Source organism: Etheostoma cragini, chromosome 19, assembly GCF_013103735.1.
Source record: "Etheostoma cragini isolate CJK2018 chromosome 19, CSU_Ecrag_1.0, whole genome shotgun sequence".
NCBI classification, from domain to species: domain Eukaryota; kingdom Metazoa; phylum Chordata; class Actinopteri; order Perciformes; family Percidae; genus Etheostoma; species Etheostoma cragini.
The window spans coordinates 575,016-592,926 of record NC_048425.1 but is presented as its reverse complement, the minus strand read 5'-3'; the positions used below and the strand labels follow the sequence as shown (position 1 = coordinate 592,926).

The window sequence follows — 17,911 nt, the reverse complement described above, 5'->3', positions numbered from 1 at the left end:
CCCCCCCCCCCCCCCACATCATCAGATACCCTTCACCATACATAGAGATCAACATGGGAAACTTTCCTTAAGATCATTTCTCAATGCAAATCAAACCAGCTATTACGCTAATTAAAAATAAAACCATGCTAATCTCTATGTATGGTGAAGGGTTTGTAAAGATGGTGTGGGGCGGTGGGGAGGGGGGTAGTATTTTATTTCCAAAGACCAAGGCAACTTTATCAGGATGCATAGTGTAACATCTAAAAACAATCAGACAAGACGGTCTGGGAACCCGGGGCTCTGGACAATAGAGGGCCGATTTAAAAATGACACCCAGTGATTACCTTAAACTCCCGATGATTACACGGGTCTGAGAAAGAAAAACTGATACGATAAAGACTGAGCAGTCTCCGTCTCTGCAGCTCGGCTGAGTTACATTTGACCTCAAAGCTCCGGTGAATGGGTGAGAAATTAAAAGAACGACACGTTGGGAAATGGACGCTGTTACTGGGTGAGCTAGAGGCCCCCCTTAGACTCCATCACATCCAAGAAACCATGAGATATCATCATTCCCATTCTCACATCTCACTTATTATTTATTATTTACTATTTATTCATCATTCCCATTCTCACATCTCACGTATTATTTACTATTTACTATTTATTCATCATTCTCATATCTCTCTTATTATTTACTATTTATTCATCATTCTCACATCTCACTTATTATTTACTATTTATTCATCATTTTCACATCTCACTTATTTACTATTTATTCATCCTTCTCATTTCCTATATCAGAACTGTTCATATTGTGATATAATAACATAATACTATTCATCCCAGTATCCTTTGAAGTATGCTCCACATTTGAACAATTTGTATTGAACTCTTCATTGCACTCATGCCTCTATGTTGTTTCTGTTTAGAGTACGTATATATTGTGTACATAGTAGTGTGTATATTTTTGTTTTGGTTGTTTTGTGTGTGGAAGCACAGTGTGAGCAACGATGCTCCAAAGAAAAATACCTCGTATGTGTCCTCATACCTGGCGAACAAAGCTGGTTCTGGTTCTGGTTCTGATTAGACTGTTTTGTCTGTTTATTCCTGTCTGCACAGGAAGCATGTGTCATGTTTTTTCCACCTATAGGGATGATTTTCTGACATTAGGTTGCATCAGATGTTCACTGGTAATGATATGTGATGGGTAAAAGTGTGGGAAAACATAGGTTTTATATGTAATTCTTGGGCAACGAAACATGAAATATTAGATTCTTTGGGTTTTATGTCTCATGTTAGTGCTTGAGACTGTAATTCGATATGATCCAGCCAAGTACGGTGTCATTGTTAACTTGCAAACATGGTCTGTAACCCAGATTTGCACAATACAATCAGGAAAATAAGAGCAGATATAGATATAGGATAAGAACATGTAACCCTAATATCAGACGAGACGGTCTGGGAACCCAGGGCTCTGAACAATGGAGGGCCGATGTTAAAATGACACCCAGTGATTACCTTAAAGTCCCGATGATTACACGGGTCTGAGAAAGAAAAACTGATACGATAAAAACAAAGCAGTCTCCGTCTCTGCAGCTCGGCTGAGTTACATTTGACCTCAAAGCTCCGGTGAATGGGTGAGAAATTAAAACAATGACACAGCAAAAGTGTCAGCGATCAGATAAAAGGACAGAAGCACCAGCGGTGGCTCAACACACCTGCTGATCCTGAACCAGGTGAGTCTACTTTGGATTTTCTTAAACCCTCATGTTGTCCTCAGGTTAAATTGACCAGTTTCTAAATGTTTTATACCAGAAATATGGGTTCCTTTCAACCTAATTGTCTAAAAATAACATAGTTGATTCCATATGACGTTCTTCAGGTAAATTAATGATTACTCTATTTGAATTTATTTTGGGTTTAAACTTATAGCATTTGAATTCTTTTTTTTTATGGTTTCCAAACAGTATCCGGACTAAACGTTGACATCTACCCATCTGAGATCCAACTATCAGTCAAAATAATTCATAATTCCTGCCTTTTTTAACTAAAAACGTATGTGTAATTTGATATAAATGAGGTTTGTTGACCATGAATTCCAAGAATAATAAAACCTGTTATTAAACCAGCTCAGGTTTAAAAAAAAAAAAAAAAGTACAAAAAGCTGGAATAAGTGACAAATAAATCATAAAAAGCGACAAAAACATCTGAAAAGCACAACAAAATATTCCTTTTCAATTTTGACCTGGGAGGACAAGTTGGGGTTAATCAGACATGTTGGACACAGGGACCTCTAGCTGACCCAGTAGGAGCCCCATGTAGGCTGAGTCCGATGCAGCGGTCCGTGTTCGGGTCCGATCCGCAGCCCTTTGCTGCATGCCCCCCCCCCCCCCCCCCCCCCCCCCCCCCCCCCCCCCCCCCGATCTCTGTCACTAATAATGGGAAAAAGTGCCCCAAAAAAATTATCTGAAAAAAAACCCATGTTGAACTCAGATTTCTTTTAACCCTTGTGTTGTCTTCTCGTCAAAATTCAAAATCCACCCTTTTGTTTATTTTTCTCAATGTTTTAACTTTTTTCTCATGTTTTTGTTTCTTTTTTTCAAACACTCTCTCAACGTTTTTTTTTCAATATTTGTCACTTTTTTGAATTTTTTTGACACTTATTAACTTTGGTTTTTGTAATTTATGGTAAATACACCTCATATATAGGAAATTATACCTAATGTTTGAGTTAGAAAAGCAGAAATTAGGAATTATTGAGACTAAAATTAAAGGAATGGATGTTGATGATAATCACAGACTGGAATATGTCAACTTTTACTCAATACTATTTCAAAAACACTTCCATTTGTTTTACAGTGCTTTAAAATTGAAAAAGACGCCCCAAAATTAATGAAAGTAGAGATTTGTACTTGGCAAAGAGCGTTGGGTGGAATCAATCATGTTATTTTGGGGAATTATAAAGAACATTGATATAGGACAACATGGGGGTTAAAGGAAGCCATGCACATCTATTTAGCTTCTTAGACTCTCTGTTGTTGCCAGTTTTAGTTTTTGTTGGTCCTATTTCAACAGGCTACACCCCCAGGTCATCATCTTCATCATCATGAGCATCATCATGAAGGCGCTTGGCGCGTCTCTGACACTCTGCACCCTTCTGACGCTAAGCGACGCCCTCGTGATGAACACCACCTCCATGATTAAGCCCGGGGGCAACTGCGCTCACCAGAAGCCTCACGCCATGGTCCCCATTGGAGGGTTCGTCCCAAAGTGTGACGCTAACGGGAACTTCCTCCCCCAGCAGTGCTCCGGGTCCACCGGGTACTGCTGGTGCGTCAACGTCATCACGGGGGAAGAGATCCCAAACACGAGGACCCCGCCGGGCGTCAAACCGGTTCAGTGTGGTGAGTGAGGACGCCTGCATGGGTGTCACATTACTGTTTTTGCTGGATCGAGTTCTTGGACAATTGTGGAAACTAGCTTTTTACTCAAGTACTGTACCTATGTACAGTGTTGTAGGGTTGATCTGAAGAGTTTCTGGATAAATGAATTAGTTGTTTGCCAGAATATAGTGAAAAATGTGTTTCAGCATTCCCCAAAAGCCCGAGACGACGTCCTCAAACGTCTTATTTTGTCCACACATCAAAGGTATTGACTTTACTGTCACAGAGGAGAGAAGAAGATATTACATTACATGTCATTTAGCTGACACTTTTATCCAAAGCGACAGTATACAGTTGCTTTATATCAGAAAGATCTCCTCTGGAACCACTAGGGGTTAAGTGCCTTGCTCAGGGACACATTGGGTCATGCATTGCAGTGGGAATTGAACCCTGATCTCCCACACCAATGGCATGAGTCATAGCCACTGTTTCATCCCCACCATATTCACATTAAACCCTTGTGCCGTCTTCCCGTTGACCTGCAACTTTGTGTTTTCTGGGTGGGAAATTTGACAGTTTGTTGTCCTTTTTTTCTACACCTTTCTCAACGTTTTTGTCAATTTTATTCCAATTCATTTGTCACTTTTTCTATGGTTTTTTACTCATTTTTTGGGCAATTTTTTTAACAATTTCTCAGTCACTTTTTCCAACGTTTTTTTGTCACTTTTTCAGAATTTTTTTGAATCACTTATTCAGCGTTTTTTTCCAACATTTGTCATTTTTTTCAACGTTCTTTTCTGATATAGAAAGTTTTTGTGAACTGGTCAAATTTGACCGGAGGACGACACAAGGATTAACCTGACACCAGAGAATTTTGACTTCAATGACAACTATTTTGCTAATCCATTTATCGCTAATTAATTAACTCTTGCAGCGCTACAATGTTGAGGGATTTGAGTGTTTGCATGCACGGATACTTTGTAATCCATTACATTTAAGATTCAAATGCTGTTCTTTACTCAGGCCTCTGCCAACAAGAGATGGATCAGAACAAGGGCCACATTGGAGGGTTCATCCCAATGTGTGATGCTAACGGGAACTTCCTCCCCCGGCAGTGCTCTGGGTCCACCGGGTACTGCTGGTGCGTCAACGTCTTCTCGGGGGAAGAGATACCGGACACGAGGACCCCGCCGGGCGTCGAACCGGTTCAGTGTGGTGAGTGAGGACGCCTGCATGGGTGTCACATTACTGTTTTTGCTGGACTGAGTTCTTGGACAATTGTGGAAACTAGCTTTTTACTCAAGTACTGTACCTATGTACAGTGTTGTAGGGTTGATCTGAAGAGTTTCTGGATGAATGAATTAGTTGTTTGCCAGATTATAGTGAAAAATGTATTTCAGTGTTCCCCAAAAGCCCGAGACGACGTCCTCAAACCTCTTGTTTTGTCCACACCTCAAATATGTTCAGTTTGCTGTCACAGAGGAGAGAAGAAACTGGAACATCTTCACATTTAACAAGCTGGAATCTTACATTTGTTACATAAAAATGACTCAAACCGATTAATCAGTTATGAAAAAAGTTAGTGAGTCATTTTATAATTGACTACAATGTTGATATACTTGTACTTGTACTACCTATACTCCACTACTACTACACGCAGGCCTCTGCCAGGACCAGAGGATGAATAGCCCTGGAGGACCTGGAAATTTTGTCCCACAGTGTGACTCAAATGGGAACTTCCTCCCACAGCAGTGCTGGTGGTCCACCGGGTACTGCTGGTGCGTCAACGTCATCACGGGGGAAGAGATACCTGACACCAGGACCCCGCCGGGCGTCAAACCGGTTCAGTGTGGTGAGTTAAGACACCTGCATGGGTGTCACATTCTTCATGTTTAAACTTTGTTTTTGAGTTCTTGGACAGTGCTGGAAAGTAACAAAGTACTTTTCCTCATCTACTCTACCTAAGAACAGGATTTAAAGGGTATCTACTGTTTTTTTCAACCTTCCACCTATGTTTTAGTGTCTAAGTGACTGATGGGAACAACAACCTGTGACACCGGTCCTCTATGAAGCGAGATCGTTGCAGCAGGCGGCGTCCAAACAAGCTAATTGTGCAGCCCGAGTTGCAGGTCGATAAATATTTTAAATGTGTTTTTTGTAGAGATGAACTCCTGCCCGGAGGATTGGACCCGCTTTGGAACGCGATGTTTCGCCTTCATCGACAGCCCAATGACGTGGTCTGAAGCCGAGGTGAGGAGTGGGGGGGATGCTCTTGCATTCTGTCATACGTGAGAATGAGAAACATGAGACTACTCTTCACTGTCTCGTCTCCTCCAGAGTTACTGCCTGTCCGAAGAAGGCAACCTGGCGTCGGTCCACAGTAACGAGGAGAATAACTTTCTCCAGAGGTTGACCAGAGAAGACACCCAAAGATTCCCCCTCACCTGGATCGGGGGCAACGATTGCATCCAGGTGTGTAACCCTACGCACTTCCAGATTCTGTTACTGTAGATTTTAACCCTCGTGTTGTCCTCTATCAATGTTCTTTTTAATTCCCCAAAATAACATGATTGATTCCACCCAACACTCTTTGCCAAGTACAAATCTCTACTTTCATTAATTTTGGGGCGTCTTATTCAATTTTATAGCATTGTAAAACAAATTGAAGTGTTTTTGAAATAGTATTGAGTAAAAGTTGACATATTCCAACAATGTATTTATGTTGGAATTTTGTGTCTTTCTATCAATAGAACGGTTTTTGGAGGTGGAGTGACGGCACCATGTTTAACTACAAAAACTGGTCCAAGCGCTACAACATGCAAGACCAAGGGCGCAAGATGAGATGTCTGCAGATGAATTATGGATGTAATAAACTATGCAAACACACACATTCAAAGCATGCCCTGTTCACCTGTTTATTTCTTGTAAAAAAAAAATACAAGAAGGGAGAACATCCATGAATGAATCAGAATGGGACCAGAATTATTTAAAGATGAGGGAGGTAGGCAGTTGTAGACAGTTGTGACAGGGCAGAAATCCCTCAATAACCTTTCAGATTATTGTAATTTAAGTCTTCTGACGAAACTAGATTTCTGCACCTCCTCCTGTATGTTTTCAGGCGTTATAAAACCAAACCTGTAACGGGAGACTTTGGCAAATTATAGGTCATTTCAGAGAGAGAGAGAGAGAAATGAATAAAGAAACTAGAAAATATTCACATTTGAAAATCAGCTGGAATCAGAGGATTTTCATAAAAATGACTCAAACGAATTAATCGATTATTAAACTAGTTGGCCAATTTAATAGTTATAACAACTTATTGATTTATCTCCGCGGCTCTAAAAACACACAATTCAAGGATTGTAAGTCTGAGGTTACAGATAAAAATATATAAATGCATACTGTACATACTTAGGAAATGCAACACTTAATATGCAACACACAATATTAAAACAAGGTTTGTGTTAATGCATTAAAAAAAGTGTTTGAATACGACTTAACTTTGAATGGATTTTTGTACCAATGGCCTTCCACACATCAATAACCAATGGCCTTCCACACATCACTAACCAATGGCCTTCCATACATCAATAACCAATGGCCTTCCACACATCACTGACCAATGGCCTTCCACACTTCACTAACCAATGGCCTTCCACACATCACTAACCAATGGCCTTCCACACTTCACTAACCAATGGCCTTCCACACATCACTAACCAATGGCCTTCCACACTTCACTAACCAATGGCCTTCCATACATCACTAATTAATGGATTTCCATTCATCAATAACCAATGGCCTTCCATACTTGCTACGTACCACACTACAAGTTTCACAACATTGACTTTAAATCCAGTTTCTGCTGACTTGGCATTGAGAGCCGGTCCTTGAAGATAAATATTTCTGTCTTCTGCTTTGCAGATCGCAAGATGTGGAACGCCGCCTCCTGCAATGACACTCTCCCTTTTGTGTGTGCCAAGGAGATGTGACACCTCTGAGGAGAGATCTAAGAGTCAGAGTATCGTAACCTCACTATGTAATCACGTGGGATCCAGATCCTTTCACAGGTCCCACAAACTCTCTGATTTCTTTCTAGTTAGGCAAGTTTAGCACAATCATCTCCTGTACCACATTGTGTTCACGATGTTAGTGATTAATCATGGTTAAAGCACAAATTGGTCAACTTGAAAAGGAGGCTCTTCTGTCTCTGTGAGGGAGACGACAGGAAGTGCAGTTTGGGGAATCTGTTCTGCGGTTGAACGAGGATGAAGGAAGAGAGATGTGAGTGAGTGAATCGAGGAAGGTTGAGTAGCTAACAAGCATCCTGCCAGTGAGCGGAGGAGTCTTCTCTTCAAGAAAAAGCTGAGATAGGAATCTTAATCAATCGTATGCATTGAAAAAAAAGTCACTTGGGGCTGTCTCTTGTCCCAAATATGTTTAATAACACAGTAATGTTACATGTGAAGTGTCTTCCACTTGTCAGAGCAACACTGTGCTATGCTAACATAATTAATAAGAAATATAATTGGAATTAAATCTATTCACATGGGAAAACAGACTGTTGAACACCTGTTTCTTTAACATGTAGATGACAAACTAACAAGAAAAGGACATTGTCCCAATTAAGGAAGGGGAGTGAAGATGGGGATTGGGATTTAAATGGTTCAAAGCCAATGTTGGATGTAGGGAACATGATAGAACTTTTATCATGTTTCCTACACTTATATCATGTAATTGTGTCCAACTGACACCGTCCAAAATGCTGTATGAGACATTACATTCAGCTGTCTATGCCTGTAGTCTTTTGCTGTGTCCGGGACAACTCGGTTTACTTGTAAACATGTGATTGTTTCCAATAAATCTGCCTTAAGTGAACTTCTGTGATCTCTGGTGTCTTTGTGGAGACCTCGTCTGATAATATCTGTCCTGAGGACGCTCTGGGGTCTCACGCAGGCAGCAATTAAATGACTTCCATTTTCACGAAGAGGCCTTTTACGTTGTAAGTGGTTACAACTGTAAAAAAAAAGATGGAGGACACGTCTCCACTTCCTCCCTCACGGACGCGGCCATTTTGTCATTTTGGAACCGGAGTCTGTGCAGCAGAGACGGGTGTCACCCCCCTGATGTGAGTCGAGTGCAGATATGAGTTGTGCATGCTAAGATTTAAACTGTTTACGACATAACGTGTCGTACTGGAATTTTTGAAATCCATGAAATAACAAAGTTTTCTCATTTCAAAAATGTTGTAGCTATCTATGGTTGTTTGGTTGCTATCGTTAGCTCAAAATAATATTAAAGTGACAGCCTTTGTTGTGTTTAATTGCTATCTTGTAGCTAAGCTAGCATGAACCATCTTTGTTATGTAGGTCCATTTTTACTGCGTTGACATTACAGAAGTCTCTCGTTAGCATCTTGGAGGCTATTTGTTGATAAATGACACAAGCGCGACTCACACTCAAATCGGGGGTGCAGGGGTTGGGGGATTAACGGTTTATTACCGAGACACCCCAACTCAGAGTAGTTTCCTGTCTCTGTGTGTCTACTGAAGAGATTTCCAAAACTGTAGTAGCGGAGCTGCAGTATTGAAGTCCCGCCCCCGCACCTGCCCCAAACCAATCCCAGCTGTCAATCATGTTGTTTCAACCCATTTTTCATCAAATAACTAATAAAAACCAAACTTATCAGAAAAAATGAACACAAACACACAAAAAAACACAAACATCTGCGCAATCAGAACTAAACAACTGAAACCATCTTTGGGAAAAATGTATTTGACGTGTACTTTGTTCTTTTTAGTTTGGTCCCGCTCGGGTTTGGTATCTAGCAGGATGCACCCTTAAAATAATATATTATGCACAGAAGGTAAGCTGGTAAAGTTTGTGTTTGTGTGCTTGTGCCTGTGATTTCACAACGCAGCACCATGTTCCCTTTTGGACTCAGACAAACATCAGCTGGTGCTCAGTCGGCGTGATTTCCCGAAACTGACGGACTGCTGCAACACCTTCACAAACAGAGCTTTGACCTTTCACTGTATTAATGTAATGGTACTCTATATTACTCTAATAATGGTTATGTATTTAAGGGGCAATGATAAGGTAAATCAAGCAAAGCCTAGTGTTCAAAATCTCCATTTAGATGCCATCACATTTAAAGTAAGTTAGTTGATAATAAGCTTTTGGAGTGTTGGAGACGTAATATTTCGAGACCCCCATCACTACGTGACCCTAGTTAAAATCTGGCTTATCTGCCCCCCCCCCCCCCCCCCCCCCCCCCCCCCCCCCCCCCCCGGGTCCACATTGTAAACATTTAATGATTTATTAAACAGTCATGAGTCAGGAAGGGTTAGAGCCATTTCTCAAAAGGGAGCTTCCCTCCACACGGCCAATAATTGTAAATATATATATATATATATATATATATGTGTATTTGTATATATGTGTGTACACATCAATATGTATATATGTGTGTATATATGTATATATATACATATATGTGTAGTGTTATGTAGTGTTGAAAACGTCAACAAAAAGTGACACATTGAAAAAAGGGACGAAAACTTAAGAAAAAGTGTAAAATATCGATAAAAGGCATCAACAAAAAGTGTTAATTTTTAATTTTGACAAGAAGACGACACGAGGGTTAAGACATTCTGCCACCACAGGAAAACCACCTCCAAACTAATGACATATATTCATTTACAATCAAAACTTAACTTTATTTTTGGGGGGGATTACATTAATATTCTGCTTATTTTCTGTCTGGCAGTCGCTTCAACCTGGAAATTCAGAGTTATCGGTAAACTCTTCAGTCCTTTTGCCCTTTGGTTCCCTTACAAACTCCGGGTTGAACAGTGACTCAGGCAAACTGTCCCTGCAGTTATTGACCAGATCAATACAAGCTTGGGGGGGGTGGACGCCCACACAGACAGACAAACAGACAGAGGGAGGATAAAAAACCTGGTCAAACCAGATTTCAGGGACAGAGAAGAGAGAGAAGGAGTGAAGACACACTGAAGAGCTTCTGAGAAGAGGACCTTTATCACCAGAGGACGATGAGGACGCTGCTGTTGCTGTGTCTGTGTGTGTCCGCCGCCTGGACTCAGGCCGATCAGGACTACGACGACTATGACTCGGTGAGTGTGTGCGATTTTGGTCGACACCCAAAAGTTTCTAAAGATATCACTTCTGTCGGACTGAATATTGAGAGATTGTGGATTTTTTTGCTTTTCGCAGTGCTTTTACAGAAGTTACCATAATCTCTTTTCATTTTAACCTATTTGTTAACCCTCATGTTGTCTTCATGTTGTCCTATATCAATGTCATTAATTTTGGGGCGTCTTATTCCATTTTAAAGCATTGTAAAACAAATGGAAGTGTTTTTGAAATAGTATTGAGTAAAAGTTGACATATTCCAGTCTGTGATTATCATCAACATCCATTCCTTTAATTTTAGTCTCAACAATTCCTAATTTCTGCTTTTCTAACTCAAACATTAGGTATAATTTTCTATAAATGAGATTTATTGACCATAAATTCCAAAAATAATAGCAAAACTAAAGTTAATAAGTTAGTGTCACGTAGTGTTGAAAAATTCTAAAAAGGGACAAACATTGAAGAAAAAGCATTAACAAAAGTGTTGCTTATCAAATTTGACCGGAAGACAACACAAGCGTTATGGTGACTTATAGTAATTTTTAGTATTCTTTGTCGGACATTTGTGATGAAAAAGCACTCGCAGAAATCCCCACGTTCAGTTGAATTATCCAAGATTAATCATGCCAACAGAAATAATAAATATCTTATTGTGATATAAATATTGTGTTGTGGGGCCACTGGTGATTCCCACCCCGGCTCTGAAACTGCATAGAAACGGCTTCTGCCTCATATTAAAGTGTGTCCCTCATAGAATCTATAGCTTTGAAACAACGGTTACAAACACAAGTATGTTGGGAAAAAATGGATTTGAATCTTCATATGTATTCACAATAGTTTGTTTTCCTCCACAGGACGCCAAGACAGCGAAGACTGCGACGGTATGTACAACACGCTTCAACTATTTGACTCATACACCATGACTGGCATTTATTTTGTCTTTCCTACATCATGTATTGTGTCCTCTTGTTTCCCTGTTTCCCCTTGTGTCCTCTTGTGTCTTCTTGTTTCCCCTTGTGTCTTCTTGTTTCTCCTCGTGTCCCCTTGTGTCCTCTTGTTCTCCCTGCAGGACGCCCCGGCGACCGTAGACGCTCGCGGCCACCGTCCCCTAGCCCGGGACAGGGACACCTACACCCCAAAACGCGTGGCACCGCCCCCTATCAGCGGCGGCGGCAGGTGGGTTCAAACACAGCCACCCGGGTCAGAAAGACTTCTGGGGCAATTACAACATATTCTAATGCGGCATATAGATCATCTTTTATTTAAATGGTATCTTTATTTGCATTATGCAACAATTAGATCCAACCAGGCAACAAAATGCAGCAACACACATTACTCTACTCATTTGTGTTGTTGTACTTTAAAGGCAAATATTGTACTTTTAACTTTGCTATTTTATTAAATAGAGACACTATAGGCAAAGACATTATTTTGGGCTGTTTTGCTTCCGTAACATGTCTTCTTTTCAACTAGTGGAAAACATGTTTACACAATTAGGAGTTTATTCCAAATAACAAAAAATTCAATTCAATTTTATTTATAGTATCAATTCATAACAAGAGTTATGTTGAGACACTTGACAGAGCAGGTCTAGACCTCTCTATAATTTACAGGTAGAGCAGGTCTAGACCTCTCTATAATCTACAGATAGAGTCTAGACCACTCTGTAATTTACAGGTAGAGCAGGTCTAGACCACTCTGTAATTTACAGGTAGAGCAGGTCTAGACCTCTCTGTAATTTACAGATAGAGCAGGTCTAGACCTCTCTATGATTTACAGATAGAGCAGGTCTAGACCGGTTGGGGTTGAAATGAAGAGTGGAAACAACAGAAACAGTAAAAGATAATGGAATAGTGACTAAAAATAGTAGTTTGTAGTATTTCATGGCATAGCAGGCGACTGCACGGCATTACAAGGCACAACAGGACGTAGCAGGATGTAACAGGAAGTAGCGGGGCACTGCAGGATGTGTAGCAGGACCATGATGACAGCTGCCACCATGATTTTGGAGCCTCCTTGATCCGAGGAAACATGCTTTCAAAAGCAGCATTTGATTCAACTCTGTCATGTTGACATGGAAGTGTCCGACTATCTGTTAAAAGTCCAGTTGACCAATCAGATCCCTTGTCCATAGACATAGAACTATGTCTCAACAGAGTCATTGGGACAGTTCACTAACAAACACAAAGGTCAACCTCATGGTGGTCAGATGATCTCCAGAGTCAGGAGGATACACGAACATTCATAAAATGTTTTACGGCAATCCATCCAGACGTTCATGGGTAAAATGAGACATCTCAGTGTCTCTCAGGGACATGTTGGTGAAGAGTCTCTTGTTTTTGTCGCAGGTACCGCGGCCGCCCGACACCAGCTCCAGCCATAGGACAGCAGCGGCAGGAGAAGGAGAAGCAGCCGGACGAAGGAGGATGCACGCACGCCGCAGAGGAGATGGTAGGAAGACACCTGCAGCACACTGTCAGCATAGAGACACTGGTTGGACACGTAAAGACGTCCAATCAGTGTTTCCCAAAAACACCAAGACAACGTCCTCAACTCAAAGATATTCTGTTTACTGTCACGGAGGAGAGAAGACACTAGAACATTTCCACATTAAAGAAGCTGGAATCAGAGAATCTTTACATTAAGTTGATTATGAATCTGAAAAATTCTTTGACACAAAACCGTCTTCAACCCCCATGTTGTCCTCATGTTGTCCTCATGTTGTCCTATATCAATGTTCTTTTTACTTCCCCAAAATAACATGATTGATTCCACACAACGCTCTTTGGGGCGTTTTTTTCAATGTTATTACATTTGAAGAAACAAATCACTCTACAGGCTCTGCACACCCATATGAACATTTATCTATTTTCATGCATATAGGTAAACATCTAGACTTTTTCTATTTTTCTTTGTTTCTGGGCTGTAGTTTCTTCTCTAAGCTGTAATCTAGCACATCATTTTGAATCACAGTGTAGTGTGGTATGAGAAATCTTGAGTCTTGAAAGCACAGAGATCTAACCGGAGATTGTCCCGTCCAACAGGGCGTCTTGTGTCCCAACGGCTGCGAGCTGAAGACCACGCTGCTGAAGCAAGAGAGGAACGTCAAGACGGTAAAAACTGGAAATATCCACAATACAGGCTGGAATACTTTAAACCAGTACTGATGGATTGATGGATAGATAGTACAACTTCATATAGAGAACACCAGGAGTGACTTTCTTTTGCTTCCATGTTGTCACAGAGCATTAATGAACTCAAGCCCCAGGTGGAGGACTTGTCCCGATCCTCCAACACCGTCCACACCTACGTCAACAGCATTTCCAACTCTCTGAGGGAGCGGCAGAGACTCGTCACCGGTGAGAATGAGCACACATTACCTGGTCGGATGTTACGTTAAAATCCCCAAAACAAACACAAACAGCAACACATTGGGCGTAACGATGGTGGCAATGTTTTCTTTTCATTTTCATTGAAGCTTTTGATGCATGCCTTTACCCCGCTGATCCATCTTTTCGTCCTATCAGACAACAGCAGGGTGGTCAGTCAGTACACAGATCTGGTGGAGGAACAACATGCCTACATTAAGGAGACGGTGGACACTGTCTTTCCCTCCAACATCAGGGTGTTACAGGTAAATACGAGCTGACACCGGACGGAGCAATCTATTTAAAAATTTTAATTTGACAGTCGTCCTTAATCACAGCAACAGTAAAACCTTGCATCTTTAAAAAAATAACTTTTTATTAAGGTCAAATTCACCGATTCAATTTTTTTCAACCTGAAAATCAACGGCCTTACCTTATTTTCTGTGATAGACATATATTCCTGACTAAATTAAGAAAATTATTTTGGATATGACCACTTTTTTTAACATGAATTATAACTTTATGATAAAAAACAAACCCCACTTCCATGTTTAATAGTGTGCTAGTAGAGACTGATGCATTCCCTGAACATAGATGTTATCTCAGCTGTTGGAAATGGAGATAAAGACAATATTTGTTAATAGATTATGAGGTGAAAATGTATTGCAGAATTGTTTTTAACTCCAGGGTCGGTTTGACCCGAGGGACACGAGAGGGTCCCGTAGGTGAAGACAACACGAGGGTTAAAGCTTTAGTGCGTAACGTTTTGATATTAATGAACGTCAGTTACATGTAAGCTGTTGTCAAATGAGTTGCTACAAAGCTGATTAAGACTCTCAGCTCCACACAACTCTCTCTGGATTTCTCAGTATGTTCTTCTAATCCTCCGTGTCCTCCTTGGCTACTAGCAACTGTGTGGATAAGAGTTTGGAGGGGGGATAAGGCTTGTATCATGTGGACATGCCGACAGTGTTGTTGTCATTTCTTAGAATTCCTCACGGGGGTGACAGAAACTATGCACTATAGATTTTTTAAAAAAAGACACGCCCACAAAATGAAATGCATACAATATGCAAACAGAACAAAGTGACAGATCTAGGGTATCCTACCACTAATACCCCTAATGTAATGACGACTGTGCTGTGTGGTTGAAGGGGGTCCTCGACAAGATCAGGCTGAAGATCCAGAAGCTGGAGAAGGCCATCCAGGGTCAGAGGGAGGAGTGCAAGGAACCGTGCAGGACCAAGTGCCCCATACCGGTGGTGTCTGGTGAGTGTTGAAGGAAACCAAAACACATGCAGATTACTTACTGATCATTGAACCCTTGGGTGGTCAGTGTGCTCAGACATGTGAGATAGATCAGGAGATAACTTGTGTGACTTGTTGATTTGATGGTGGTGCTAAAGAAAGAACATGGTTTCACATCTCTGAGGGTCATGAATATCTAATTGCCAAATGTCATGGAGGTCTGTTGGGTATTTGTCGTGTTTTGGACCAAAAACCTGCTAAATTTTCTGAATATGAGCATAGAGCTAATGGTACAGATCAATAGAGCACATGTTTTTGGTAAACCACAAAAGTTACTTAAACGACAATTTAAGTATGTTGTCCTTGGCGGAAGATGAGATGAGATAATTAAAGACTTAATTAACACAATTACAATAATTACAAGTCAGAATAACACAAATACACATAAATTGACATACAATTATTACAAGAAATAGAATAAGAGTAGTTAATAATAGTGATATGTACCCTATAAACACTCTTATTCTGAACAGACAGGTAAAAAATCCTAATACACAGACAATATAACCCAAAATTAAACCTATCTGGGATATATCGGACATTTAGAAGAGTAGTACTCGTCCCTGATGCGATATATATACATGTACCAGTGTTTTTATTAGTTAAGCGGTTCTCCGGTGTGATTCAGGTAAGGAGTGTGAGGAGATCTACCGTCGTGGAGGAAGAGACTCCCAGATGTACCTGATCCAGCCTGATGCCTTCTACCCCCCGTACAAGGTCTTCTGTGACCAGACCACCCAGAACGGAGGTGAGAACATAATTAATTAGGCCACCTAAACTTTTTTTTTGGATTAGTGTTAATACGTAGGATGATTAGACCTTTGGCAGTGTTGCTTTTAACCCTCATGATGTCCTCGGGTGGAATCAATCATGTTATTTTGGGGAATTAAAAAGAACATGTTTTATTCCACCCAATGCTCTTTGCCAAGTACAAATCTCTACTTTCATTAAATTTGGGGCGTCTTATTCAATTTTGTAACATTTGAAAAACAAATGGAAGTGTTTTTGAAATAGTATTGAGTAAAAGTTGACATATTCCAGTCTGTGATTATCATCAACATCCATTCCTTTAATTTTAGTCTCAATAATTCCTAATTTCTGCTTTTCTAACTCTAACATTAGGTATAATTTCCTACAAATGAGGTTTATTAACCATAAATTCCAAAAATAACTGTACAACTAAAGTTAATAAGTTATTTGATATAATAAGTAATTAAAAAAAGTGTCAAAAGTGTTTAAAAAAAGGACAAAAACATAAGAAAAAGCGCCAACAAAAGTGTTGATTTTCAATTTTAACGGGAAGACAACACGAGCGTTAAAGGAACTTCTTTTGTTTTCCCAGGATGGCTTCTCATCCAGAACAGGCTCGATGGCAGTGTCGATTTTGGACGACGCTGGGACGAATATCGACGCGGATTCGGCAACATCGCCTTTGACGCTGGGAAGGGTCACTGTGAGACTCCTGGTGAGACTCTTAACATGAATAAAAGACAGGATCCTCTGTTGAAGGGAACTTACCTTTGATGGCTGGAAACCAATGGGGAAAAGTAAAAGTACATTTAGTTAATTACTGTGAATGTACAATTTTAACGTACTTGACTTAATTCAATTACCCTTTCATACTGTACTGTACTACTCTTTACTTCAAATGTATGAGTAAGATAATATAAAACAAAAATCTAAAATTGATAATTATGATTGATTGGTTTACTTGAGTAAAAAACTTGAATGCAGGACTTTTACTTGTAAAGGGGTATTTCTACACTGGGTATTGCTGCTTTGAATTTTCTGAATATCTCAGTACTTCTTTGACCACTGAAGAAAACCACTGTGTAATCTAAGAAGTTTCGCTCATTCTTAATTATTGTTATTTACTTTATTCATACATTGTTGACTGGCGTACCTTTCTTGGTCATGCAATAGGTGAATACTGGCTGGGCAATGACCGCATTAGTCAGGTGACCAAGATGGGCCCCACTGAGGTTCTCATTGAGATGGAGGACTGGACAGGTGCCAAGGTGAGTCCTCAACATTTCTTAAATAGTACAAATGTCACATGCAAATGTTCCATCGAAATAGAGTCATTCCAAAAACCATATTGCAGAGCCACTGTCGCTGGAGCTTAGCGCCTCCCGTGACAATTTTGGTTGGTTTAAAGAAATGAAAACAACCCCGGACCGTTGATTTTAACCTATCCAGGAGTGTATGCTGTTGTTATAGGATAAATATTTGGGAAAAGTCATAATATAGCATGTCGATAAAAAGGTTACACTATGAAAAAGTCATAGTATGGCATGTTGAAAAAAAGTCATAGAATTGTGTGTTGAGCAAGTCATCGTATAACATGTAAAAACAGTCGTAGTATAGTAGATCGAAAAAGTCAGAGTATGGCATGAGGAAAAAAGGCCATGAGATAGCATGTCAAAAAAGTCCCAGTGTAGCATGTTTTGAGGAACCAGAAAAAAGTAAATCATGTCAAAAGAAGTCATGGTGTAGTATGTTGACTATTTTCAACGTGCTATACTATGAAGTTTTATGAAATACAGTGGGCAGCTGTGGCTCAGTGGTAGAGCGGTCGCCTGCCAATTGAAAGGCTGGTGGTTCGATCCCTGGCCCTGCAGTCCCATGACTATTTTTAATGTGCCATACTATTATTTTTTCAACATACTATACCATGTGTTTTTTTCAATGTGCTATACTCTGACTTTTTTCGTGA

At 40.3% G+C, this 17,911-nt stretch overlaps 2 protein-coding genes across 2 annotated transcripts in view; both read left to right on the top strand.

Moving 5' to 3' along the window:
- Positions 1 to 3,204: 3,204 nt before the first annotated feature.
- On the top strand, positions 3,205 to 8,243 carry LOC117962141 (galactose-specific lectin nattectin-like). The gene is made up of 5 exons (XM_034901256.1): positions 3,205 to 3,386; positions 5,527 to 5,615; positions 5,703 to 5,837; positions 6,116 to 6,230; positions 7,290 to 8,243. Exons 1-5 carry the CDS (start codon positions 3,224 to 3,226, stop codon positions 7,355 to 7,357), a joined length of 570 nt encoding a protein of 189 aa, XP_034757147.1. The 5' UTR covers positions 3,205 to 3,223; the 3' UTR covers positions 7,358 to 8,243.
- Positions 8,244 to 10,341: 2,098 nt separating this feature from the next.
- Positions 10,342 to 17,911, top strand: part of fgb (fibrinogen beta chain) — an 11,491-nt gene continuing 3,921 nt past the window's right edge. The window contains exons 1-11 of the mRNA XM_034901236.1: positions 10,342 to 10,500; positions 11,374 to 11,400; positions 11,589 to 11,695; positions 12,868 to 12,970; positions 13,564 to 13,632; positions 13,764 to 13,878; positions 14,047 to 14,153; positions 15,042 to 15,156; positions 15,824 to 15,943; positions 16,538 to 16,660; positions 17,119 to 17,213. Of these exons, the coding sequence (XP_034757127.1) occupies positions 10,420 to 10,500; positions 11,374 to 11,400; positions 11,589 to 11,695; positions 12,868 to 12,970; positions 13,564 to 13,632; positions 13,764 to 13,878; positions 14,047 to 14,153; positions 15,042 to 15,156; positions 15,824 to 15,943; positions 16,538 to 16,660; positions 17,119 to 17,213 (1,062 nt within the window). The 5' untranslated portion in view covers positions 10,342 to 10,419. The remainder of the gene's footprint in view (positions 10,501 to 11,373; positions 11,401 to 11,588; positions 11,696 to 12,867; positions 12,971 to 13,563; positions 13,633 to 13,763; positions 13,879 to 14,046; positions 14,154 to 15,041; positions 15,157 to 15,823; positions 15,944 to 16,537; positions 16,661 to 17,118; positions 17,214 to 17,911) is intronic.

Bases quoted from the DNA above. Each gene is read 5' to 3' on its own strand.
- LOC117962141 (XM_034901256.1), top strand. From the start codon at position 3,224: ATGGTCCCCATTGGAGGGTTCGTCCCAAAGTGTGACGCTAACGGGAAC. The intron at 5,616-5,702 runs GTGAGGAGTGGG...CGTCTCCTCCAG, and splicing joins TGACGTGGTCTGAAGCCGAG to AGTTACTGCCTGTCCGAAGA. The intron at 6,231-7,289 runs GTAATAAACTAT...TCTGCTTTGCAG, and splicing joins TCTGCAGATGAATTATGGAT to ATCGCAAGATGTGGAACGCC.